General features: G+C 38.6%; 2 protein-coding genes across 6 annotated transcripts; both read right to left on the bottom strand.

The window, feature by feature from the left end:
• Positions 1–3816: 3816 nt before the first annotated feature.
• On the bottom strand, positions 3817–21567 carry si:dkeyp-84f3.5 (uncharacterized protein LOC334144 homolog). Of its 5 annotated transcripts, none has more exons than XM_027007240.2 (4): positions 21364–21567; positions 14244–14300; positions 13977–14079; positions 3817–7168 (listed from the first exon to the last, which is right to left on the bottom strand). In XM_027007240.2, the coding sequence occupies exon 4, from the start codon at positions 6719–6721 to the stop codon at positions 4877–4879; it is 1845 nt and encodes a 614-aa protein (XP_026863041.2). In that variant the 5' UTR covers positions 6722–7168; positions 13977–14079; positions 14244–14300; positions 21364–21567; the 3' UTR covers positions 3817–4876. The 5 variants fall into 5 exon arrangements, with proteins under 5 accessions (XP_026863041.2, XP_026863040.2, XP_026863042.2 ...); XM_027007239.2 differs by having other exon boundaries at positions 21447–21567; XM_027007241.2 differs by lacking the exon at positions 13977–14079.
• Positions 21568–22373: 806 nt separating this feature from the next.
• Positions 22374–26353, bottom strand: fpr1 (formyl peptide receptor 1). The gene is made up of 2 exons (XM_027007244.2): positions 26171–26353; positions 22374–25158 (listed from the first exon to the last, which is right to left on the bottom strand). Exon 2 carries the CDS (start codon positions 25144–25146, stop codon positions 23995–23997), a length of 1152 nt encoding a protein of 383 aa, XP_026863045.2. The 5' UTR covers positions 25147–25158; positions 26171–26353; the 3' UTR covers positions 22374–23994.
• Positions 26354–27655: the final 1302 nt, after the last annotated feature.

The following is a 27655-nucleotide window of genomic DNA, read 5'->3' as shown; positions in this document are numbered from 1 at the left end:
CCCATTATGCGCAATCAGTGCTGTCTTTGCGCATGTTTTTTCAGTGAAGGCACTATAAGATGGCTGCTAGGTTGCTGCAGGATGTGACTATCATGTGTGACGACGGCAACGACCACCAACTGCTTTTGTGCCTTTGAGCATGTCAGGGAAGCTTGTTCCAGGGTGCTCTGCTGCAACTGGGCAACTATCTTCCAACAGTCCTTATGTTGCTTCTTGCTTGGTCTATGGTACTTTAAAGATTCATGCACTTGGTGCCAACGTTTGGACCCTACCGTTTAACACAACAATATTAAGTTATATTTGTAATGTAAATTGATCAAATGTGTCTTAGCAAGTAACCAATGCTCGTATGATGTTAATTATGTGCCATTTGTAAGGCATTTAATCAGTGTGTTAGACCTTGGGGTACCCTTAGATGTACCAAGAGATACATATGTACTGACTCTCAGACTATGTTCTAATGACCCTACCTTTTCTCAGACTCTTGCCTAAACCTTCGTTGCAACAGGAGAGTACAAGAAACGCTGTTGGCACCCTTCCCCTTCATCTTGGAGTGTACTTGTCAGGTTTTTGAGCAGACTTTGTCCAAGTTTGTATAAAGATAAAAAGCATAGCAAGTAGGATCAATCATGGGTTTGTCAAACTAAAAGAACAAAAGTTATATGCATATGGTAGGTTTATGGTTGCAGAGGTCATATATAATGAAGAGTACCTCTGGTCTTTCTTGGAAACAAAATAGAAGGTTTTTATGTACCTACCTGGTACCAATGTAGGTCCAAAGGTATTGCTTTTGGGTGCTGGTCACCTAAGGCACTTGCAGTCCCATTCTTTAAGACACTTCCACTAGTGACGGTAAATGCAACAAATGTCGTTTGTGTTAAGTTATAATATCTCTCAGAACATTAGAACCACCAAACAATGTTTGGAGCGGTTGTGGTCTGAAAATTACATTCAGCTAAAAGCAAGTTACAGGATGCAGCTTTAAACTAAGTAGTTACAGATAACATAATAGACCAATGAGACCCATGGGCATGTGAGTGTCTTAGTTACTTAGAGTGCGTCTGAGGCCTTGAAATAATACCCAGAAACAAAAGAATCAAGTTATCTTGCTACTGTACATGATCTCTTTCAGCAACGTCTAGATCAGTTACGTTTTGGATGGATATGTTTGACTCCAAGCCTCAAAAATATATATATTTTTTTTAGGATTTAAGACAAGCAATTTTATTGTATTTAGCATTAATTTGTGTACATGGAGAGATCTTCATCAAAGGCTGTCACATTACCAGTCATCCCTCAGAGCCTGGCAGACTCTCTATTTATTTGTACAGGAGTGTGCTTGAAGGAAGAAAAAAGGACCAGTTTCTAAGACCTAGTCCCAGTCCAATGATGATTCCCCATTGGTTCAATCCTTGTCTGGGGAAGTGGCAAGACAAGGATTAAACCAATGGAAAATGGTTTTGCTACAAGTGAGAGTTTGTGTGTGTATATATACATATGTAAACTTTGTCATGTTTAGCAAAACCAAATCAAGAACATCAATTAAATTCAGGATACTAAAAACAGAACCAGAGTGAACTCTCCTGTGATGGGCTTTAAGGAGAGATTTAAAAAGAGTGCATGTTGTCTCCCATCCTGATGCTGAGAGGAAGCTGGTTACACAGGTGCAGGACAGAAAAAGAGGGTCAATGGAATGGAGCCTAGTCTTTGTAACAGTCAGCAGTTCTGAGATGGATGAATGGAGAGGACAAAGTGGAATGGATTATAGGAAGTCTTCTACATGATGAGAAATACTTTGGATGTAGTCTGGCAGTACAAAGAAAGCCAGTGAAGGTATTAAATCAAGTGATCCTGGGGTGAAGTACAGTTCAAAACTTGCTCAACAATGTTTTGCTCAGACCACAGTTTATCAAGCATGTAGAATCCAAGATCAATAAGGAATGCACTGCATTAATCAAAATGTTAGTAGAAAATTCATGTGCAAGACCATCATCATCTGAGAATGTAAGATACTGGTTGACACCAGACTGTGTTATTGGTGGGAGGGGGGGGGGATCAAAGAAAAGTGTTCCATCTAGGACAGCAATGTCAAAGTCAGGTCCTAGAGGACAGGAGTCCAGCAAAGTTTACAGATTGCTCTGCTCAGACACTAAAACTGGCAACTGATGAGTTGAATCAAGTGCGTTTAACTAATATTAGTTAATGTAACACTGTGGTGTCAAACCCTGGTCTGAGAGGGCCAGAGACCAGTGGTGGTTTGGCAATTGACCTGCTTAAATGCTCCTGATTCAGCTCATTAATTGCCAGGTTTAGGTGTGTCTGAGCAGTGCAATTTTGGCTAAACTTTGCTGGACTTTGACACCCCTGATCTAGGATGACATGAGAGATTTTTCTGTTTGCAGTGATGGTACAACTGATAAACTGTTGATGGATAGGCAAGTTGTGGATTTTATCAGAGACAAACTTGGGTATTATTTAGCTTTTATGATGGTTGAGTTTTAGGAACTTCTATGCCATGATCCATGATCTGATGCTCTGAAAGAAGACTGTGGTGGGTTTGATGCAAATGTATATTTGAGAACTGTTTGCTTGCAGTTGTTCTATTAAACTTTGGTGGCAGATCCTGGGTCTTAGGCTATGCATTCACCAGTTCATTAGAAACACCTGCCTTGCAACCATGTTTACTGACCACATTATAAATTATCTTTATCGGTACCCTTTATAGGTGTCCAGTTACAGACTGTAACCCATTTAATGATGCAAAGAATTTGTCTGCTCTCTACCCCCATTTATCAACTGACAGTTTCTGACCTAACACTGTTCACGCAATATTATTTGGCTAGTAGAACATTTTCAATATAGTTTTGACACAGACATCATAGTGGCACAGTAGTGGGTACTATGCTGTTACAAATCTACAAACACAATGGTGACATACCATTGCTGAGTTTAGAGGTCTATTTTATAACCAAAAATATCCAGCCAATAGCAATCCTGTGCTCAGAAACTCTGTCGATAAAGGGCTAGAAGACTCAACAATGAGCGATACTCTTTAGCTTCACACCTATGTGTACCTACCTACAAGGTAGGTGTTTCTAATGAGACTGTAACCAGGTCAGGCCAAGGCCAGGGGCAATCGTTCCATCAAAATTGGTTGATGAACCATATACAGTGCAACAAAAACAGAAGGATTAGGTGGTCACTGTTGACTTCAATAAATGCTGTTTTGTGTTGTTTCTTTATGAAATCAGAGTGGAAAGAGTCTAGAGCTTTTTGTAGCTATCTGAAGAAAGGAAGGGAGAGTAGACAGTAATTTTCCACTGCTACACTTAGGCTGCCTTGAACTGCAACTAATCTTGAATTTCTTTTATGGATCAGCTAGATAGTGACAAATAAGTGATCTGATTGTTTCTGATGTATAAACAGTGTAATGTGAATTTTTCCATAACTTTGTTAGTTAACATGGAATACAAGTTGCTACAGTGGAAAAGTCACCTAGTGTGTGCTTAGATCACAACTGCACAAGAGTGTAGTTTATTTGCTGTACAATTACAAATGCAGTAAGAAAAAAGGTAAGTTACTTATAGGCAAGTGTTGGACTGAAAGTACACTTGTGCCCTTAATAATGGAGGCAGTTTATAGAGAAACAGGGACATGTTATTTCATTCCAATTTGATGCCATCAGGGATGTTTTGGAAAAGGATACTGGCACCAAATTGTTTCATAGTCCAGATACCACTCTCCCAGATTTTTTAATAAAATAAAGGAGAAAGCATGATGAAAGAGGCTTGGTAAACAAAGGTTGGAGACAACTGATTAATAGGCTTATTAATGTTTAATGGACTAGACTGAGAACTTACAATCTGTATAAACAATTTACACATCAAAAATGATGAAGCTGAGCACCAGTTTCCATTGCAACACTTATTTGTGTGATCCTTGTACCATCCAATCATTAAAATCACAACAGTGAATGACTTTCTAAATTAAGGAAGATCATCAAATATGAACACCTTCAAATAACCTTTTTTTTTTTTTTTTGTTCAGTTTAGTATTGCCAGGGATGTAAATCAAATCAAGCAATATGTTCCTTATGCATACATATCGTCTCAACTGCTATCTGTAATCTGATGCATGAACTGGACACATAATACAACAAATGTTCTGAGATTCTAAGCAATATAACTTAAAAAGCTGAAGTTAAGAGTCAATGATTTCTTTTAGCTTGTTATAGATTATGTAGATCAGGGGTGGCAAAGTCCAGTCCTGGAGGACAGGAGTCCAGCAAAGTTTAGTGCTCCCTCTGCTCAGACACACCTACTAAACCTAGCAACTGATTGAGGATTTGAGTCAGGTGCATTTAAGCAGGTCAATCACAAAATCCACACTGGTCTCTGGCCCTCTCCGACCAGTATTTGACACCACAGTGCTACATTAACTAATATTAAACGCCTGATTCAACACATCAATCGTCATGTTGAGTAGGTGTGTCTGAGCAGAGCAATCACTAAACTTTGCTGGGCTCCAGTCCTCCAAGACCAGACTTTGACATCCCTGGTAAATAAAATGTCTTGGCACCTTGAAGTACCTTTTCGAGCATTCTCTTAAAATCCAAAAGACAATGCAACATCAGCAGTTCACTATTGATAAAAATTAATCTCTCACTATAAGGACTTTTAAAGTTTAAAGGAGGGGGTCTAAACCTTGTGGTATCTCAAATCAAAAAATAATTAAAAGATGGAATATTCATTCAGATGTATAGAAAATGGTAGTGTTTGTTCTTACAATTACAGCAACATGTATGCATCAATAGTAACACTGCATCACTACCTGAAAGTCAGACCTTTGGTAACATCCAAACATCATCCTAAAATTTTCACCCATGAGCACTTTGATGCTGGAGGAATATTTGCAGGTCAGAGAAAGTTTGGGTACATTCAGTGCATTCGTACAATACCTCTGCTGATGTACCCTCCTTTGAATCAGCTTCTGATGCACTTTCAACACCTAAATCTTGATCTTCATTTTCTAAATACTCCTTATCGTCATCTGCCTCTGGAGATATGTTCCTCCCATTCCTCTCCGACCCTTCTTTATCATGATTCTCTAAATGGCGATCTAGAGCAGATCGAAAAGTGAAGCGACATGGACAACGAGGACAGCTTAGCAATACTCGGGAAGGGTCTCTCCTGTGGTAACGCACATGTCGCTGATATACACTAAGCAGTCCAAAGACTCTTCCACATTCTTTGCATTTGTAAGTGATCCGTGGCTTGAGAAAAGATATCTCTTGAGTATCTAGTATCTGATCATCTTGTGGTTTTGGTGGCTGTTGATCATTTTCCTGACTGCCATGATCATCCATATCATTGCTTTCCTGCCTTTTTGATGACTCGTCACCACCATTTTCATCTTCACGCTGTAATAGCTCACATTCATTCTTGATCTTTATGTCTGAGATATGATACATGGCGACATGCCTGGTGACATCACATCTTTGCGGAAAGTGTTTACCACAATAAAGACATGTATGAAGGGTGCCCTTGTGGTAACGCATATGACGAGATAGGCTACTAGAGTGTACAAATACACGATGGCATTGTTTGCAAGGGAATACCTTAGAATTGTGATTACTTCTGTTAGCACCTCCTCTAGGTCTACCTCTCATTCGTGGCCTCAATGTATCCAATCGTTGCATTTGGTGTTTTGAAACCATCTGACGCATTATACCATAATAGTTAACAGGCTGCCACTTAAGATGACGTGTTAATTTGGATGAACCTTCATCACACTCATCATCTGGATGCTCGGAGAGATGATGCTTTTTCAAATCTGACAAGCAATCAAAACATCCCCCACACAAACCACAGCGATAGGATCGATCAACAGTCGCCGCCGGGTAAGAGACATTTTTCTTATGGCTACTTTCATCCTGTTCCCTCATGTTTTCTTTCTGCCCATTATCTTCATTTGGTTTGACAACATTAGAATGATTAATCAGATGGCTCTGCAAGTCAGACAGCCAAAAAAAACGTAAGCCACAAATCTTGCAAGGATAAGACCTATCCATACCATTTTCACGATCCTCTTCCAATTTATTTGAACTCTTTGATCCATAAGACCCATGCCATTCTTTTTGGTGCAAAAGCATAGTTTCTTGTTTCAAGAACCGTTTCCCACAATGCCCACAGCTGTAAAAACGTTCATGGGCATGGTTCTGAAGGTGGCCCCGAAGACTCTCTCGATCATAAAATATCTTGCAACATAGGGTACACTTGAACCCTTGCTCAAGGGGACGGTAGCGTTGATGCTGCTGTAAACTTCTCTGTGTCCTGAACACTTGACCACATCTTTCACATCTACACTGAGTATGCTCTCTTTCTGATATTTTGCTTAGAGGCAAGGAATCCTGATTAGATGTCTGACTCCAGACTGGCTTTGATGTAGATTTACCAAATAAGAATGAGAAGTTGGATAATGCAGATCTATCAACTACTGTGAGTGTTCCATTTTCATGGAGCGCAAATTCAATGGGTGTATCATAACCATTTTTGGTGCTTTCATTATTTGAAGAAATAGGATCAATGGGTCCATGACTAGCCATATGATTAATCAGTTTTGGGTACTGACCAAATCCTTCACCACACTCTGCGCAAATAAAATCATCTCCAGTTGATGCCTGGGGGTATGAAAAATCCAACAAAGGGTTTGCCATGTCCATTAAATCAAGTGTTGCTTGGGTTGAAAAGCAAATATTGATATTTATGGAGGTGAAAAGGGGCTGTATTACGCTTGGGAATTTTTACATAAAACAATGCAAGAAATGAATGATCATATGTGGAATGGTAAATAACAGCAATTAATTGCTCTTGTAAGGTGAATCCAGAAAACTCTACATTATAAAATGCAAAGCCTTTAAACATCTAACCTTTCCTTTTCACACATAAAAATAAATCTCTGCTCATCTTATAAAATGTCTGGATTTCACCACATCAACTTAATCCAGTTAAATAAAAGAAAGAATGCATTTTGAACAATGATCAGTCCCTTGGCTGTTTGGTCCCCCAAGTGCAGATGTAATGAATCTGTACATGAAATAACAGACCCCAACCACATAAGGGAGGGCTGCCCTTCTCCAGCTTGTGATCTTCAGTTAGGATATCAGCATCTAAAAATAGAAAAGGAGAAGATATGATGTGTATACAAAAACTTTGTGTGCCATCTTGACAAGTTTTTTAAAAACGTATGCAGCTAGGCAACAAAGACACTTGCAATAAACTGTGGACAAATGGTCTGTGACTCAACAAGCATACCAACAAACAGTTCACAGCATGCAAAAAAAACCAAACAAACAAAAAAATTAAAAAACCAACCCCACCCACACACCCCTATCAACATCAACAAAAACATCTTTCTGTAGCCACTGGTCATTTTTTTGCAGTGGTTAGATGATGTTTGGCCCATTCCTATATTTACAATTATTTCAGTTAATGTATTTTTGGGAAGTGTTTGTTACTTAACATCATACCACAGCATGTTAATAGAAGGTTACCACACTGATTTGGCCATTTTAAAATACTGACCATCTGTTAAACCTGTTCTGTGACTGATGTACTCCTGTGTTTTGGATCACTGTTAAATTGTGTGCAAAGATTCCCAGACATTCTATTATAGAATTCACTGGTTTCTCAATAAGTGTAACTGACTCCAAGACACTGCGCTTCACAGATTACAAGAGGTTTTGGATTGGGAAGGTAGCATTTTTTCCCCTCCAGAACATATATTTACCAAATAGTTGAACTTCTCCAAGTCTTTAGATCAACATTTCCCCCCCATGTGTGTTACTCTAGAAGAGAGTAACTTTGTCCATGTTAACCTCCCATGAGCATCACTCATAGAATTTTCTTATGGTGAACTCATAACAGAGAAGGTATGTGAAAGATATGCCTGTGGATGTTAACCTAGGTTTGATTGTTCGAGGCTCTATAGGGATGCCTTTGCAAGACCTTTTGTAGTGCACATAGTACCTATGGTGCTGAATTACTTCCATTTAAAAACTACCTGGCTATGGAAAAATAGAGGCTCCCTCTCTAGCATGCCACAAGGAATACAAAGGATGTGCTTCTTACAGCAGTTGACAAAGTTCTAATCTACTCTATTTATACTCATTGAATTTTATCCTGCCACTACAGAAAAAATGCTCACCACCCATGACCATCTGGTTTGGTTGGCTTCCTCCCTTGAAAGGAGGAAACTACAGCATGCCATCATGACAGAGAAAATCACTGACTGCAGTTTGACTTCACTATACCTTTATGTCTCTAGAATAAGGAGACATGCAGGCAAAAATCATGGAAACCTCCCACTCTGCAAACAGTTGGTTCTAAAAGCTGCCATGGGGAAGGTGTTTCTGGTCATTTACTACAAGAACAGCAAACTATTTTAATAGTTTCCTTCCCCGGGCAGATTCCATTATTAATCCAACTGGTTACACTGCATTCCTGCCCACTTGTACAAAATGTCCGAAATTTCTCAGTGTCCCAGTGTCACGATGATGAGCTGGCCTAGCTAGTAGAGTCCATGCAATAAGAAAAGGTTACAAAAACATTTCTAAGGAGTTTGATATCCATGGGAGACAGATGATATATAAACCAAGGAGCGATCACAAGGAGTGGTCATCCAACAAAAAAATAATACTCCAAGGGTACGGCAAATATGTGAAGCCACAAAGAACTCCAGGGTACAGGCCTCTCTTGCAGTTAGCAATGTCAGGGTTCATGAGTCTATCAGTAACATTAAACAAGAAATCTAATGCCTCTTTAGCTAGTATTAGAAATTAATATAGGAAAGGCCTATATCAATGACTAATACTGGCTAAAGAGGCATTAGAGTATAGCAAAGGAAAGAGCCCTCCAATATGCCAACTCTCTTCTTGAGTCAAGGTGATTTTAATGGTATTAAGAATTAAAAGGCATTCTTAACAGATCTAAAATTGAACTAAAATTGACTCTTGCTAGTCTCACAGATGCAAAACATGAAATGTCCCATGGTGTGATCTCTCTAAAGTGGATATATGTCACGAATACAAGGTTGTTGAATATAAGTTTTATGAAATCCTTTCTTTCAAGATTAACCAAGTCTCAATGGGATGGGTCCTACATATATGTTTTTGGACCGATCCTGCTTTTTCTAAAAGTGCTTATTCTAATAAAAATAATAATATCTTTCCATTAGCATTACGCAAAATGTATTCATCCAGTGATGTATCTTTTCCCAAACTTTAACAGGTCCGGTTCTGCTTTAACTCCTGTTCCCACTGGAGATGTGCTATAAAGGACCAGTTTTGGTCTAGCTCCTGTTTCCACTGGAGATGTGCTAAAAACGTCCGGTTCTGGTTTAGTTCCTGTACCCAAGAGATGTGCTTTCTTGTTCTTTGCTGACACAATCTGCAAGTAACAGTCTTAAGATGTCTATGACCACAGAATGGATTGTAGTTAAGGGTGTGTTTATATTTGTAGTTTGGTTCCTTTGGTCTGGATCAAGGCAGAAAATGATCTCTTAATGCATTTTATTCCTGGTTCATTTATTGTTCACACTGAAATATTTATCATAGAACCAAAAGTTGACTGCACAGCTTTTATGATGTATATTGACAATAACTATGATAATGCCAAATGAACGTTCACAACTCTACGCTGGGCTAAATGTGTTGTGGGGTTTATGTTTGTGTGGTATTTTTACCAGATGAAAAGTCATGAGGGGATGGTAAAATATGGAGGGATGGTTAAAAAAAACCAAAAAAACCAAAAAACAAAACAGCACCAGGAATTCTTCTGCATCTTCTAACATTGCAACCTGTGTTTGGTCCCTTTGGTACTTTTTGTCCATACCACGTTCATACTCCAGCTGAATCAAACCTGAGCTCATGTGGAAGCGGACAGAGAATGACCTGTTCAGGGGGTCTCAGTCCACTTATTTGGTGCACTCCAGGTTTCAAAAGGCAGTGTTCTAACTTGCTATAATGAACTGCACTAGCAAAGCAATCAAACAGGGTTGTTTTTTTTTTTTTTAATCGAACCAAAATTCTCAAATCTTAACACACCCTACAGTAATAACTTCTGACTTTAATGAATGCGCAAACAATGTGATCTCATACATTGCTTTCCATGAAGTATATTTCCACCAACATTAGGTCAGATATAGCAAGGACTGGCTGGCAAGCAATCTGAGTAGGCAATTAAATTTACCCTTTCAAAAAAAGGCCGAGTACACACTGCAGAAAGGAAAAAAGGAGAAAAACAAGGAGAAAACCGTTCTCATCCAATGACCCATCTTCAGTGTGGAAAGGCTTAAAAGCCTTTTCAGGAAAGAAAAGATCAGAAAAGCATCTGGCCTCTTTTCTCTTGCTTTTCTGAAACACTGGTAAAAACTAATCTGCAGTCTTCAAACTATTTTTGCTCCTTTGGTTTTTTTTTTTTCTTTCAAATTTTTAAAGTGATACCATCGTGCAATCCTCAAAAAGCCATGGAAGTTAAGTGGTCATTAAGAAAAGACATCTTACTCTAACTGTTTTAATGTGAGAAATTACTTGGGCAAATCTTTTACCCTTTGGGCAATAAACACAATTTGGGCACATCTTTTGGCAATAAAATCACATCTGATGTCTTTACAACAAATCAATAAATAAAAAATAAATAAATAAAAAAAATGCTGCACCTATTGTCGACAACCAATTCCTTTATCCATAGTGGTTCAATTCTGTGGTTATTATAATGATCTGCCTCTCAAAAAATTAAGGAAAGTTTTTAGCAAGTATCTGACGTGTCACCTGGGTGTGAGTGCCAAGATCTTGACTTCCCTTCCCAGCCTTAAGATCCCAAAGCTCACTAGAAAAAGCATATAGGTGATTTATATGCAAACCAATAAGATCATCTGCCAATGCTTTAAATATAAATGTCAGTATATGGTTATATACATTACAGTAAACTATCATGAGACATTCAAAGCTATATGACATTGTCTCCTTTCGTATTAAGCCCAGGACACTTCCAGAAGGTTCAACAGTAAGGCCTGGTGTCCTAGTCCCTCTCCCCTCCAAGTTCACTTTTAAACCAAACGGCATTTAAAATGTAAACCCAAACTGGCCTCCCTGGTGGCTAAGGCCATAACCAACCACACTGGTATGGTTAATGCATGCTCAGCACCACCAGTTGGATCCATCTGGATCTACCACATTACACAATGACAACACACCCAATCAAACCAAACTGGAAAGACGTCATAAGTTGCTCCAAACCCACATCCATTGCCACAGCTCTTGCCAAGTGATTTTCTGCTTCTCTGGATTTTCCCAACAAAGCCAATATCCTTGTTTTCCTTGTGAAGCTGCTGTTACATGCCGCACTTCCTGTTTGCAATTAAAACTTGTAATCACTCACCTTCTCTGGGGCAGTGTGGCCTTACTGAAAGCTGATCACCTGACCCAAGGCCTGCTATTCCACATTGCACTCTGCCAATCATGTCCATACATTCTAATGAGCTCTTGGCTAACTGCACCAACACTTACAGATTTCACTTTCTCCCTGCTTTTGTGACAGGTGCTGCCACCTTTATCAGCACATCCTTAGACCCTAACAAATCATCCCAGAAGTCAGCACATTTAAATTCCTCAGCCAAGATAGTCAGCGGTAGCTCCAGTACCCCTCTCCTATACCATGCCACACAACTTAACAACACCCCTAGACAATTCCTTATAGCCTTGTCCATGACTGTCTGCAGCCTCTCAACTTATGTGATTGCAACATCATAAACCATCAGTGGCCATCTAATACAGGGCAGCAAGACAAACAGGAGACACCACACTTCCAATTTACCTGGTGAACATGATTTCTCAATGCTATTAATATACTTCAATTCCATCTTTAGCCCAACAACTTGCTCTTCATCATTTAATGCTGCACTATACCATCTACAATTTAAGACTTCTCTAGCCTAGAAGGTATAATTTCTCTTTCCATCAAAAAACGTTCCGCACAAGTTTTCCTTTCACAATTGATTCTAGACTCTCTAGGTTTACACTTCATCCTTGCATACCTAAGAATATCATTTATTGTCTCTAGCAATTGCCAGGTACATGGCACAGTAGTTGTCAGCATGGTCAAGTCATCCATGTTTGCCCTAATTGGAAAGAACCGTCCTGCAGCCTCTCCCTACATACAACCCACTTAGAAGCCCTAATCTTATCCTCCATCACCAACGTAAACACTAATGTTGAAACAGTACAACCAGCCATTATACCCATTTTCAATCACTGCCAGTACACAATATACTCCCCTGTATTAAAATAAAACTGAATATCTTCAACATAAGCCTTAGCCAGCCTTGTAACCTTATCTGGTACCTGTAAGAAACCAAATGCTTTCCACAAGTTATACGGCTCCAAACCAAATGCATAAGTGAAATCTAGGAAAACCACATGTAGGTCCATACCTGTTTTCTTTGCTGTCTGAATATGATGCCAGTTCACACCGATATAATCTAAACCACCTGCAAAGCCAGAAATTCTTGCCTTTTGTACCCGGGTATCAATTAAGTTATTCACTTTCAAATATGCAGGCAGTCTGGGTGATCACACTAAAGAAAAAAAATCATACCCAACACATTAAGAGGAAACTGTTCTAGAACCACAGAATCCTTCTCTTTTGGAATGTGGCAGACAAGGATACCCCTTCCACACATTTGGGATGATGCCTTTCTTCCAGATGATGATCATCATCTTCCATAAAAACCTCAAGACCTCAGGTGCACTTTTGTACACCTGATACACCTGTACACCTTGTATGGAACCTGCCTTTGCACAATGCACCAAGTCTTGAACCTCACTCCACTTTGGTGGCTGACATCCATTTGCCACTCTACATCATCCACTGGAGGAATATCTGGTGGCAACTCCAGCCTTATTTTACCTCATCATCAGAACACACCATCAAAATGCTCCTCTAATTCCTTCTTGCAAACTTTTAATCTCCCAGATTTCTCCTTACTAAATATGGTCTTCACAAAGGATTCCTCAAGAAGGCTGCTTTTTTCCTCCCTTTCCTCAAGACCTCTGCTCTCCACAGTGCCCCCAGCCTACCCTTCACCATTTTCTGCAGTGTATTAATATGCTCTTTCCTCCTCCTCTACTCACCTCCACTGCTTTCTAAGTGACCCTAAGTCCTGAATGAGTCTATCTATTTATACTTGCCATCTTAACTTCATTATGCTTCATCCCTTACCTTTTTCTGCAAACTACCAAACCTTGCCTTCCCACATTCATAAATAGCTTTACCTATGCTTCTTCGTTTATTCTCTGCTGATCTCTTCAAACTGACCAATGTACCTTTCAGATAATCAACACTCCTCCAGCCTACCCTTATCTGCTTCACCTGGCCACCTTGTCTTTACTCTCTGCCCAGTTCCTTTTTCTTTCACTAATTGTTTCACCCTCTCCTTCTCCCCACCATTCCTCTGGCTAACATCCGCTTCGCCTTCCTGTACGCCTTTGCCGAAGTTCTCCTCAGTAGTAGCAGCAGAGGTATTTATGTCCTGTGAACTGTGGTGTGTAACCTACCGATGGACTTAAGGAAACTGATTTGAACAACTCCGTAGCAAGCAGTGTTTAGTGTGGGCCCCTGTACTCCCTCATCTAAGTACTAATCCTTTCCTTGATGAATCCTCAAATCCTCTCATTGACGTTACGTTTTACAACAGCACATGCGCACCTGCAACCTCTTTCCTTCTTCTGCCACCAGAGTCGCCTCTGTTTATCTCCTTTCTCATAGTAAAAACCATTCCAAAATCAGTAGCAATGTAATCCTCCTGTGAGTCATCTTCCACCACTGCTCTCACAGACTCATGGGATATCACATTTATCTGCTTTGATGCATCCCTGATAGGTTGTATGCGCATGGTTGAACAAGCCATGAGCTTCTTACCAATTGCTACTACAGTCTATTCCCCTTTGTCAGCTGTCTATCCAAGCTGCCACAAAGTCCGTCCCGTTGTCAGATGCCTTATTCGGTGCAGTCACTAAGTGATCTACATAAGTAAATGTAATGGATAAGAACAATTCACAGTGGTTAATTTTGTATTCAAACCTGTAGAATTTGACCAAGGGTAATTCATTGTGATTATAAATGATTAAGGACTGAGCAATGACCTACTACCAATAACACAGCTGTTCAAATTGATTTGTTACTTACAATTTCCTTGTAATCCCCTCAGCTGGTGATACCCAAAATGGATTCTGGTGAAGAGTTCTATAACAAACAAAAAAAACCCCAAATACTTATTATGGTTAAAAAAAAAAATCAGAATGGTGGTTTAACGATTACTGTTTAATGTATTTCTGCTTGGTTTTGCAGGACATTGACATCTACAACATCCTCTGCTCTGCAACCTAGATACTGAATTTACTGCATGCAAGTGTACTGTTTGCCCTTTCATTAAACCCACTGATATGCTGCAGTTGGCTCTGTAGCACTGTGCAGCAAAAACAGATGCAGCGCATTTTCAATGGAAAATACACTGGATAATTTCAATGTATGTATGAAACTCAGATGCAGAAATTACATTTTATAATATTTAAAATAGATTACATATTTGCCATTAAAGATGTTCTATACCAACATTAAAGATGTTCCATCATTAAACATGTTTCATCATTCTACCAAACTCATTTACATTGCTCTAAGAATGTACTGATAACTAATCAAAAATGGCATTGGTTGCTCAGTGGTTAAGGTACTTGACTATTAATCAGAAGGTTGCCAGTTTAAGCCCCACCACTGCCAGGTTGCTGTTGCTGGGCCTCTAAGCAAAACCCTTAACCCTCAAGTTGTGTTCAGTCAGAATTTTAAGTCGCTTTGCATAAAAGCGTCAGGTAAATGTATACGAGTGCTGTGTGCCTATTTTTAAAGGTTGCCAGGAAATCCCCAGAGCAGACGCAAATCAGCGTTCACTTAGGGCTCAAAAATTGGCTTTTGATCGCTGTAGTGTGAAAACTGTTATGACTGGTAGTGACTGCAGCATTGAGCTACAGCCAATGAGAGCACATGATATATAGTTGGGGAAATCTGGGGCAGGAGTTGTAGAACATTACCAAGCAAGGCTACAAGACATTTTTTCCTTCGTTTTTCACCACAAATCAGCACACAAACAATTTGGCTAGTGAGGATATTATCAGCAAATCATACCCCCTAACATTAATTTTTGTTTTTGTGTATGTATGTATATAGATATGTTACTTTAGGGGGGAAATCCCCACAGCTTGTATTGCTTGCTTCTTGCTGATATCCACTTTTAGAAGAAAAAAATGTCTTCAAAAAAATGAAAATCATGGTATCAGGTGTGGTATCCCTGTGTCACTATGCATCATTGCTACTGAGCATGGGGCGCAGTCTGGAAATATTAATAAGTGAGCTGATATTCAAATGAAAAAGAGGGAATCATTCATTTTTGAGAAGGGGAGTGGGAGCCAGGTCCAGCTAGCATGTTGCAGAATTACATTTCTTAATTGTTTTTGGAGATTCAGCAATGCCTGATGGAGTGGTCAGAGTGAAATCAGTAAAAGGAGTTTCCAGAAAGAAATCCCGAGGAAAGGGTCATGCAAAATTGTGATCCGTTTGAAAAGGTTACAAAGAAATTTCTCACGTAGCTCAGCAGAGCCACAAACAGTACATACAGGGGGTTTAACGGTTACTGCAACTGCACCAGCTAGCGGGCCCAATCTGGCAAATAAGTCACTTGATGGCATTGAATATTCTTAAAATACAGTAAATCTATCAACATGAAATTTATTAGGACTAATACAAGTACGTTCTTACAGATTTTCAGCCGATTACGGCTGAACCATTCGCTAGAAATCCCACAGTGAATACACCGTATTTTTTTATCGTGCTTTCTCATGTCTTTGCTCACATCTTGAACAATTCCAAATAGCCATGGCTTGGAAGGCCTGGAATTAAGACCACGAAGCTGTGATGCAAAATACCTCAACACCATATCCAAGGTGAAGCTAGTGAGCATCACTAGCACAAACATTCTGACCAAGCTGCTGAATCCAATTCCTACATGGAATTGGATTCCTACATTCCCACATGGTCATTCATGAGTTATTCAACTTGATCCTACTCCTGCACCCCCTAGTAGGCCCATTCTGGCATACAAAAATGAATCACTAAATAGCACTGAATATTCTTAAAATACAGTCCATCCATCCAAATAAAATTTCTTAGAACTAGTATAACTACATGCATGCCAGGTTTCAGCCACCTATATTCAACCGTTAGCCAGAAATCCCACAATAAATGCAGTGTTGTTTATACGTAAATCACGCCTGTCCCTTTAACCAGCTTTTACTCACTTGCCTTGTATGGTTACCCACTGAGTGAAGGGGACAATGCGCAAAACAACAGACCTCTCGTGCACTCTAGCCAGATAAGCTGTGACGTATGCGTGTGATACTGTTTGACGAAACTGATGCAGTTATGGATATTTTTTTTGTGGATAATTTGATCAATACATTAGCTGAATTATGGGGAGTTGTTTGGGTGCTTTTTCTTTTTTTATATTTTCTTATGTATTTGAGATGAGCTCAAATGAAACCTAAATGATTGGGGGAAACAAGCCTGGATGTGAATTAATATCTTGGCCCAAGTGTCCAATTCAATTTGAATCCTCAGTGATCGTTGTGCTATAGTTGCAATTTTAGATAACTAATGTTAAAGTGTAGAAGTACAAATGTTTTAAAAATTGTTATAAAATGTAAGTTGCACATAGAGGTTAATTCAACAGCATGCAGCAAAGCATCAACATAAAGATTAGCTATACCAAAACCGCACCACCATATAGCTAATTACCGCACAACAGAGCCCTATCAAGCTAAACTACTACTTCATTAAGAAGGTGTGGCAAGCAGTAGGCAAGAGTAATTCGACAGTGAAATGAAATTATATTGTATTCTAACCATCAAAATTAAGGAAAAAAAAGACTAAAGCGTAAGCAATCCACATTAGAAACATACCTAAAATATTCATCATCTTCCACACCTGACCTTTATCAAGAAAAAAACTAAGCTGTGTGTCAGGCTGAACAACTTGTTCTTTGTTCCAGGTTTTTTCCTTCTGTGCATGGTGATATGAGCTGTTAGCAGCCCTGCCCCAATCAACTGAAATATAAGGCAGCATCTCAATTCACAGATCAACTTAAAAGATGGACCTGATTATTAACTCCGTTACACTTAAAAAATGTAAAAAAGTTTTATTCTAACCAGCACAAAGCTGAGCTTCGTGGAGCTCAAGCATTGAAACTTTTAATAAAACTGAGGTTCCTGTACTCTGCCTTGAACAAAAATAACAAATGAAAGACCCTCTCCGGGTTAGTTAAAATATATATGCAATTTCTAGGATTCAGAATGATAAACACCCCAGGTCCTGGCAGGTTTCCATTTGAATTCTATGAAAGGTTCTCAACCAAATTTGCCCCTCTATTGAACACTTTGGAGGAGCACAAGTTACCCCAATCCCTTTAAAGAGGATTCAGTTACAATCTTACTGGTGGACCTAACTGTATCTCATATTGACCCATTTCCCTGTTAAACACTGATGTTAAAATATTGCTTAAGACAATGGCTATGCAACTAGTTACCTTCAATCACTAGCATCAATACATCAGACCAAAAAAGGCTTCAGTAAAGGTTGGAGACATTTACAAATATTTGCATTATTCTCAATATCCTTCCCCTTCCCTATGCAAATACCCCACGGTGAAGGTTACATTGGTTGCAGAGCAGGTGTCTGACCATTATGAGTGATCTTTTTCTTGGTGGTGACTAAATGTGTGAATTTTGTTGCCTGCGTCTGCTCCTGTACTTTTCCCTTAAAGCCTCTTAAATATGATACGATCAGAAGGTTTTACCTTACAAAGACAGGGCTGCCAATTAAGCCCTCTTCTGTTTACTCTCGCAATAGGACCACCATCTCCAATGTTCAAGGCTCATTACGACTGTATTTTACATTTACTTGCTACCCATTTATTACTTTCATCCTAAACATTTTGCATGTCTTACTTTATATTTATTTATTATTTACTAACGTTCATGCACATCTTTTTTGTTTGTTTTTATTTATTCTCTTAGTGTTTTCCTTTATGTATTTACTTTTATAATCCTTTTAATTTAAGGCAAGTTCTTTGGGTCTAATACCATGATAAGTTAGTGGAGTTGAATATCATGCTTCTGTACATTCTTTTTATTAATAAAAATTAAATGATCAACTTCTAACATCAACTATTCACATCATTACAAGAATTCCTGAAGTAGTGAATCAAATTGAACTTTTGCATCTTTGCTCTCTATTCGCTTTTGCACAAGATGGCTATGGCTTCTGTATAAATGGCCATCAATGGGTAAGGTTACAGAACCTGCTGTTTATAAGCAGAACTTGCATTTTCTGTATATGGGTGCAAGCGGGAAAGCCTAGAAGCAGGCTACAAAATACTTGTATAAAGCCTACAGTAACCAAATACATGGAACTATAAATGCAACCCCCCCCCCAAAATATATGTTTAAAAATCTATTATAATATTTGAATATATTACAAGTTTATAAACATAACACTTGCCCAAGTTAAGATGTTTCATGTCCTATTTAAACATATTCTTGCAGGTGTAGCACTAGCAAACTCATAAAAGGCAAACATTAAGTAGATTATGCTCACTCAAAATGAAAGCTTAATATCAATACATTATCTTATTGAATATCAATAAGAAATCAATACATCAAAACAGCTAATTGTTTTTTCACAAAAGCAGCAGCAGCCCAACCAAACCCCAAAAATGCAGAAAGTATGCCAATATCGTGTTTTTTTTTTAAATAGTAGAATCACAGACTGTTTGTAGGATGCAAAAAGATAGCTTTACGCATGCACTGAACCTCACATTTTTTCTTCCAGTCATGCCTGTGAGAAGGTTTGAAGCCAGGGGCACTCCTGGTTTGTACAGCAACAACCCCAACACGAGAGCTTTGCGGTATAAACTTTGGGGAGGATTTAACATGGAGAAAAAATGTCAGTGAGTTTAATTTTTTACATGTATATCAAATTATGTTGTGCAGTTGTATAGTTCATGTTATGTGTGTATTGTGTTGTTTTTGTAACTTAGTAGTTCTACAACAAAAATTAACTTGGATTTTTTTCCCCCAGAATATATTTTGTCAGAAACATATTAACCTCTACTGGACCAGAAGTGTCAGTTATGGCACTCTGCTAAATTTGCAGTAATCATTGTAGCATTAGGTCTTTTTGACATGTGTGCTGCAGACACAAAATTCATCATTAGTTTGGGAGAGTTTCTCCCTAGTGATATGGGTCAGATGCTATTGAAGGCTTTGTAAGATTGAATAAGTAATCATAGATTGGGGGTTGAATTAACTCTGCAGGGCATCAGACACACCTGATAAACATGAGTAACTAACAGCACACCAAAATGAGTTTTTCAGTCTTATATTCTGTCAATCGGGACATAGTGGTGTAAAGATTTTCACTGAAAAGGTAAGCAGTGCACTGTTCTAGTTTAGTGACAACTAGCAAGCATGCTTTGCTGTAACATTCAGATGCTTCTGAAGCCTTTTAATAGCTATTTCCAGAGTTCTTACAACAATCGTTATACTGCAGAGTGGTAGGGCTCTTTGAGCACACTGCTTAATACAGTAAAGTGTGTCTTTTTAAGAACAGCTATTGCTAAATGATGGTCCATTTTGTATCCAAATACCTCTGCAGCCTGAAGATGTACACCACGGGTAAAATAGCTTCATCACCTGCCATCATGGTACATGATGATGTTAGCATGTGTACCTAGAGTCATGTTTTATTTCCTTTCCTGTGAATTTCATGGTACATGTTTATCTGCTTATGTTGGTAGTTTTTACACCCACTGTAGTTGAACAATAAACAAATGCTATGTTTGTGTTATGTTCAAGTAGTCTTCTAAAATGATGGATTGGTTGCAGGATCACAGCAAGTTAGTGCTATAACCTTGTATTGTGAGCTTGCTGGATGGTGCAGCCTTGAAGGTATAGCTCTGAACGACACACTGTCCGATACATTTCAGACATTTCACTTGGATGAAATCAGGGCATCATTTGAGTTCATATCTGAACTTATGCAAGACATGCATATGTCCTTTCTTGTTTGTTTTTCAGCCACTGATTGAGAACATATAACCTTCACTCCAGTCATAGGGATTGACTGTGCAGTTCTGATGCAGCCCACCAAGTGCCTGATATGAAAGAAATCCATTGCAGTTGGTGCCCATGACAGATGATGACGACTTAACATTATTTCTCTTTATATGAGAATCTTTCTTTGTGGGTTCTTTGAAGATTTCTCACCACCCATTAAAAATAACATGTTAAATTTAAAATAGGTTTTATGATGGTCAAATTCCATGTTCTGCTGAACACATTCTCTACAACTTAATGATAGCATTTTTTTTACAAGTGTTAGTGCAGTTTCTAATTCTTAAACTGAATTTAACTTGGGGGACAAAATAAAACATACATACACTATATATATATATATATATATATATATATATATATATATAAAAAACACTGCAGTGAGGTAGATAAGGTTTTCAGAGAAGTTATCGAATACTGTCACTACCTTTACTCATGAAAAAGGTTAAATATTTTATATTTTATTGTTATCTGTACAAAACAAAACGGCATCTTTCGACGGATCAAACTGAAGCACTGCTCTAAGCAATGAGAACGAGGGGCCATTTCTGTAAATAGGAACGCTCTCATATGAATAACGCCCCTGGGTCCAGTCTGACCATACTGGTCCCTGTAGCCGTGTTATGTCAAAAGCACAAGAATGCTAGAACTAGCGACAGCAAATTAAAGTGTAATTACATTAGGCAGCAGGCAACACCATTCATATATTGCATTCACTAAATAACCGCTAACCATGTTGCGATAATTAGAGACAAAATGTCATTCGATAATTGACATTTCAAGTTTATGAGCATTATAAACCCATTATGTTTAGTTAGCGACGAACCCTACTACTTAGCTAGCTTTCTAATTAACGTTAGCTAGGTACACCTTCGCTGCAATATGCAAGCTAGAAATTAACATTTCGGACTAGTCAGCTAGCTAGGTCACGAAACATACAAAATACAAATACAAAAAGCTTTAACAGAAATCATGTGTAAGCTGGTACGACAAAAGAAATAAACGAATAGTTAATTTGTAAACAGCCATTTTGGTAACCACATTACTCGCTAGCTAGCTAGGCTAGGCTAAACAACATGCAAGCTCACCCAACGATGGCTCTGGGGGTATTTATACACGGTTTAACATTAAGATTTATGGTGTATTCTTCTTCTGTGTAGAGTTGATTCACCTTGTCGTATAGTCCCGGTTCATTTCACCACGGAGGTATTAAGAGTAAGCCGTCAGCAGTAGTTTAATAAACAATACCGAGCAGTGTCGTAAATCCTTACATTGCCAGGCATTGTGCAAGCTCGCGCGCGCCCCCTTCTGAAAGCTTTATAGTTAACGAGCATGCGCATAAGAACACCGACATGTGTGTGCCATGTGCTGCCTAACAGACTGTGCTCAAGCAATGGATAAAGGATAAGGGCTTTGTGTGTGTGTGTGTGTGTGTGTGTGTGCAAAATATACGCTTTTAAATAATAAACACATTTGCGCAAATAATTCACTTCTAATCGAGTATTTCATAATCGTATTTCATAATATTTAAAATGATATTTCAGCGCATTAAAAAATAAATAGAATTTATAAAACGTATATCTTCATATTATTAGAGGCATTTTATAATCAGTGTTTTTCAACGTACTTATGCTTCTATGACGAGAGAATCCATTCACTGACTAGGCTCAGCATTCAAACAAAGGCGGAGCATTAAAACAGTCCAATCACTGATCAAGTTTACATAGATCAGTGGATCGCATGCATTTTGGTTCTTACCGTAGGGTATACAAATAGCACTAATTTAGAAGAATATTGCTGTGCTGCCTTAGTGATAGATAAAAAATTCTTAAAGCAAATTTGTTGTCTCAACTGATGCCATGTTGAAGCCTGAAATTTCTTTTTCACAGACATTAAATGAAAATAAAAATTGAAAAGCTTGCATATACTTTTTTTATTGTCAGATATATACATATACTTTTGCTGTTAGATGTCCAGGTAAAAACATATGGATGATCATTCTAAACAGTACTATATTTCTGGGTTTCTGTCTTGCACACAGCTTTTGAAGTTTTGCTTTCTGTGTTATGAAGTCAGTTTGAGAGGGTGGGTGGTATTCTTTTATTCCTGTTTCCCAAGCCTCTCTGCAGAATAACTATTCAAGGAGGAAACTGACCTCCGTTCCTGGTGCATTCCCAAGCTTGCCATTATGCTGTATCCTAACCTTCCAGTTCCAAAATGCCTGATAGTCAATGTTTGATATTTCAGTGATACCTTCTTCTTTGCATCCAGCACCAACAGTGCCTCTGATATTACTTTGTTATATGTTAATCAGTTGCTCCTGGCTACAGAGGTAGAGTTTCAGGACATAGATATTTAATCCAGAATGACTTCAGAGAGAAACTGTGGTTTATGATGACTCTGACCATATGTACATTAATTTATTTAAGTATTTAAAAGCATTTATTGTTGTTAGTGGTTTACATCTACAAAATACATTTAAGGGGTGATAAAAGAAAGGAACACAATCAATTTAGAAAGAGTATGTAAAGAAGAATGTCTAAATAAATATACTAGATAAACCAATTGGGTGGCAAGACATAAATGAAATACTTAGTAAGATACACTGTATACATACATTTCAAGAAGTGCATAAAAAGTGCTAAATGTCTATTAAGGTCTTCACTGTGCTAAATCATACACAGAGCACTTAGGATGACACAATAGACCTGTAATAATAAATTCATTACACACCAGAAGAAAAATATAGTCCTAGTGTTACTTGCTTGTTTCTAATTCTCCCTAAATCTACTTCCATCTTTGGAACAGTCTTAAATTTTATCTAATGTTTTATGCTTAAATTCCTCTTAAGCCATAGTAGCCATAGTAACTGAGGTTATTCCTTGCGAGAACTAATTCATTGTTGAGAGAATTAGTCCATTGTTGCAAATCAGTGTTGATAGTTGAGAAATGTATAGTCTAATAGCTGTACTGTGATGATAGCTAGTGGAGCAAGTCTTCCAATCATCTAAATTTATACCAATGTAAAACAAAACTAACAGAAAAACTGTCTAACATGTGTTTCTAATAATCTGATATAACAGGGAAGACTGCTGAGTCTTAAAAAAACAAAAGACCAGAGGAAAATCATGCTTAGACTGTGCAATATGTAAGATATTAATATATGCTTTTTGATAGCAGTGGTACAATGCATTGCTCTCTATTGCAGAATTTAAGTCATGGACTGTCAGCTGTCAGCTGTCATCTGCCAGAAAAGACAAACTATACTTTTGATGTTTGCTATTTTAAAAACCAGCAATGCTAACTTCACAGTCCAACGAAGTCCCTGATACCACGTCCTTTACACTTCATTAATTTCTGAGCTTGTTTCAGACAGTGATATGTTGACGTTCCTAAGCACTGGTATGAATGTCCAAAAGGATCATTCAGTCTTAACAGACACTCATATCTCATTATCTGCACTTTTTTATATTAATGTTTTCACTACATCAGCTATTGCTCCACAGAGTATAGTCATGGACAAAAATATTTGCAACTTAGTGTAGCGCATTTTATTTCTGTATTTCTAATATGCTCCTAAAAGAAAATTATTTTTGGTCTATCCAGATACTTCCTTTGATTTTCAACTAAAGGCTTGAGCTGCTACACAGGTCTATATAAGTGCTAAAATCACCACAGAGTACGCCCTCTCATAAATAAAGAGCATTTGCATTTGTCCATTACACCTCTGCATCAGAAAAAGACTTACTTCCATGTTCTTTGCCACGACTGGTGACCATGGAGTTTGTATAGGTGTTGGTGCGAGATACCTCTTCTGTGAATGCTGTCTCTAGCACCTTCAGAATAGACTTCCTCATCTTGTCCTTAAAATCTTGACCAATGAACACATACAACAATGGATTCAGACAACTATTAAGGAAAGCCAAACTGGTGGCAATAGGAATGCCAATGACTATGATATGCTCTAAGGTGGGGTTAGTCTCAGTTGCCATGTGGTTGGCCATTTCAATCAGCACTAGGATGTGGTATGGAGCCCAGCACAGGAAGAAGGTAGCGATCACAGCAGCAATGATCTTAAAAGGGCGCCCAGTGCGACCAGACATCGATCGATTTCTTTTGAGGCGATGGATTATGACAGCATAACAGAAGACAATGACAGAAAAAGGCACCACAAAGCCCAGTACAACGCGTGTAACGGTCATGGCCCGGAGTCGTCGGAGTCCCAGCTCCATCCCCTTCGTTGTTTTGTCGTCGTCGAAAAATCCAAAGTTGTTGAAGCAGTTGATTATGTTTTCGTTGTTGTAGGCTGGCGCAATGTCCCTGAAGACAAAGTACGGCGAGCTCAAGAGCAAGGCGAAGGCCCAGACCGCAGCGCTTAGCGCAGACGCTCGGCCCACACTCCGGTGGTTCTGTGCCCATATGGGACGCACCACAGACACGCAGCGGTCCACGCTGATCACCACCAGGATGTACACACTGGCAAACATGTTGAGGAAACTGAGGGTGCTGTTAAATTTGCACATAAAACGACCAAACGGCCAGTGGAAGCCCATAGCCGTGTAAGCCACACTGAGGGGCAGAAAAGCAGTGAAAAGGAAGTCTGCTATCGCCAGGTTGAGAAACCAGACTGTATTCACTGTCTTCTTCATCTTGAATCCAGACACCCAGATCACAATGCCGTTCCCAACAACTCCGAGTAAAAAGGCCAGACAGTAGACCATGAGTGACATGATATTGAGTGACTGCCTGAGTTCTGTATGTTCATCATCGTCATAGTATTCGTATTCATATTCTTCCCCTGATGAGTTTGCCATGGATGAGTTATAGGCATACATCTCTGTCCTGTTATCCAAATACATCCCAGAGGTCATTGCAGGTTAAACCTGTTTTATCAGAGAAACAGATATCTGACATTTAGAATTTAGAAAATCATGTCAAGTGTTCTGAAGTTTGGCCAAGGCAAAACTTTACAATTGTATTTCAATACAAGTTTTTACTTATACATCTGGTACGTGGCGCATGCAGATTCTGATTCTGGTTATTAGCCTTAATGAAAGTGTTGATATGTTATTGTACTTTTGTCCACTAGAGGTCACAAGAGTGGCACCTTGACTTAACAGTCTAAGGTTGAGCAATAGCCTAATATGAATTTTTGTTCTTCACCCTCAACCTCCATACTACTGAATTCTTTGAAACTTTGAGTGTTACTGAACATTTTTGCCTTCTACTTCCTTTACTTATAAGTATTACTCATAAGTAGTTGCAGAGTATGATCAATTACATCTGAAAAATAATCTGAAAATCACTTGAACTCATTAGATGCTACAGAGGTGTATATTACTGCACAAATGTATTTCTCTAGTTCTTTGGAAAGCAGCATTTTAAAAGACTCTCCCGTCAGCCAATTTCTTCACTGTAATAGTTATTACACCAATGCCATTTGTGGAGCTCTTAAAAGTTACAATGTGCATTTGTCATTTTTCCTTTATTTTGGTTGAATAAAAGTTTTCTAAGGAGCAAAACCAAATAAAAACACTGCTAAACACTTGTATTTTAAGATATCACAGTCTTTTAAAACAATCAGGTTTAGTTAAAAAAAAAACCATCTGATTTATAACCTACTAGACTATATTTTTTGTAGATGATCATTTTCAAAAAATATTCGGCACTCTTGTCTTAGCTACATATTAACTTATTATACACATAAAACAACTACTCGTGTATGGATGTCAGTTTAATTGATATTTCTGCTGCGAATTAGAAATAGCGACATGCTCAGTGTGTTTAAACGGGCAACAGGCAACGTTGGAGCAGTCGAGTAAAACTGAAGTGAAAAAAGCAATGTAATCGCATGCTCTGTGCAGTCAGAGAACATGAGTACAGCATGAAGCTTACCCCGAGTTCAGCAGTTCACCAGTCCAGGATAAATCCTTTTTGCGACTTCTGCCAATACGTCGAGCTCGAGTTCAGCACATTCAGCACAATTTATTTCAAATTAGAACTGAAACTTTAAAGACGACCGTTGTTTAAACTTGTGGGTGCGTGAAACTACATCTGCTCTCTTCTGTAACGTCTGGCAGTCTCTTTCGCTGAACTTCAATAAGTCCATCTGACCGTGACGTCACATTACCCGTCGCGTCTCGCCGTCACCAGTCATGTCAAACACGAAAACATCAGTATTTGCCAGTTTTACCGTTAGACTAATACCGAATAACCTCTTTAAAATGTGTAGCACATTCAATTTGTTATATATAGATCCGTTAAGACGTTTGATGAAACACCTCAGTTATTTTCTCTACAACTGCCTCGTCATTAAAAAAGCCCTCTTGGTCACTTAACAAATTAGGGGCATTTCTATTGACATGTATCAAATTATTTTATTTGTTAAATGTCGACTATGTATTATGTGACTGGCAATTTTTAGATCGAAGCGTCAAAGCTTTCACTTTTTTTCTTTATGGCAGATTATCTTTTTACGGCTAAAATAAGATCGAATGGTATTGTTTTATAATGGAACTGGAACCGGAATTGGATTTATTTTATTCGGCAAGTTCACCTGTATCTGAGCTACAAGGATTTCTTTCAAATCAAATTTGTGTTTATTTGATGGTATAATGTAGAATATACACTGCCTGGCCAAAAAAAAAAAAGGTCTCCACCTGGATTTAACTAAGCAAATAGGCAAGAGCCCCCCATTGGATAATTATTGCATAGGTGATTATGTTTCAGCTGGCAACAAGTTATTTAACCCTAACTGATGCAGTGAGTAGCTTCTCATTTGTTAAACAACCATGTTGAAAAACACATCCTGTGGTCATGGAAAACATGTTAATCTGTTTCAGAAGGGTCAGATTATTGGCATGCATCAGGGATATATTGAATAGTGAAAGTAAGAGCATTTCCACATGCACAGTGCAAAGGGAACTCAAGGGATTGGGACTTAACAGCTGTGTAGCCTTAAGAAAACCACTTGTCAGTGAGGCTAACCAGCAAAAATGGCTTCAATTTTCTAGGGAGCATAAATGGAATGGAAGAAGGCCATGTGGTCTGAGTCCAGATTTACCCTGTTCAGAGTGATGGACGCAACAGGGTAAGAAGAGAGGCGGCTGAAGTGATGCACCCATCATGCCTAGTGCCTACCGTACAAGCCTGTGGGGGCAGTGCTATGATCTGGGGTTGCTGCTGTTGGTCAGGTCTAGGTTCAGCAACATTATGTGGCCAAAGAATGAGGTCGGCTGATTACCTGAATATACTGAATGACCAGGTTATTCCATCAATAGATTTTTTCTTCCCTGATGGCACTGGCATATTCCAAGATGACAATGCCAGGATTCATCGGGCTCAAATTGTAAAAGAGTGGTTTAGGGAGCATGAGACATC

This window comes from Electrophorus electricus, chromosome 10 (genome assembly GCF_013358815.1).
Source record: "Electrophorus electricus isolate fEleEle1 chromosome 10, fEleEle1.pri, whole genome shotgun sequence".
Taxonomy (NCBI): Eukaryota; Metazoa; Chordata; class Actinopteri; order Gymnotiformes; family Gymnotidae; genus Electrophorus; species Electrophorus electricus.
The sequence above is the reverse complement of the archived record's forward strand: the minus strand, read 5'-3'. Positions and strand labels throughout refer to the sequence as shown.

Excerpts from the sequence above, each read along its gene's own strand:
- si:dkeyp-84f3.5 (XM_027007240.2), bottom strand. The coding sequence starts at position 6,721 with ATGGACATGGCAAACCCTTTGTTGGATTTTTCATACCCCCAGGCATCA.
- fpr1 (XM_027007244.2), bottom strand. The coding sequence starts at position 25,146 with ATGACCTCTGGGATGTATTTGGATAACAGGACAGAGATGTATGCCTAT.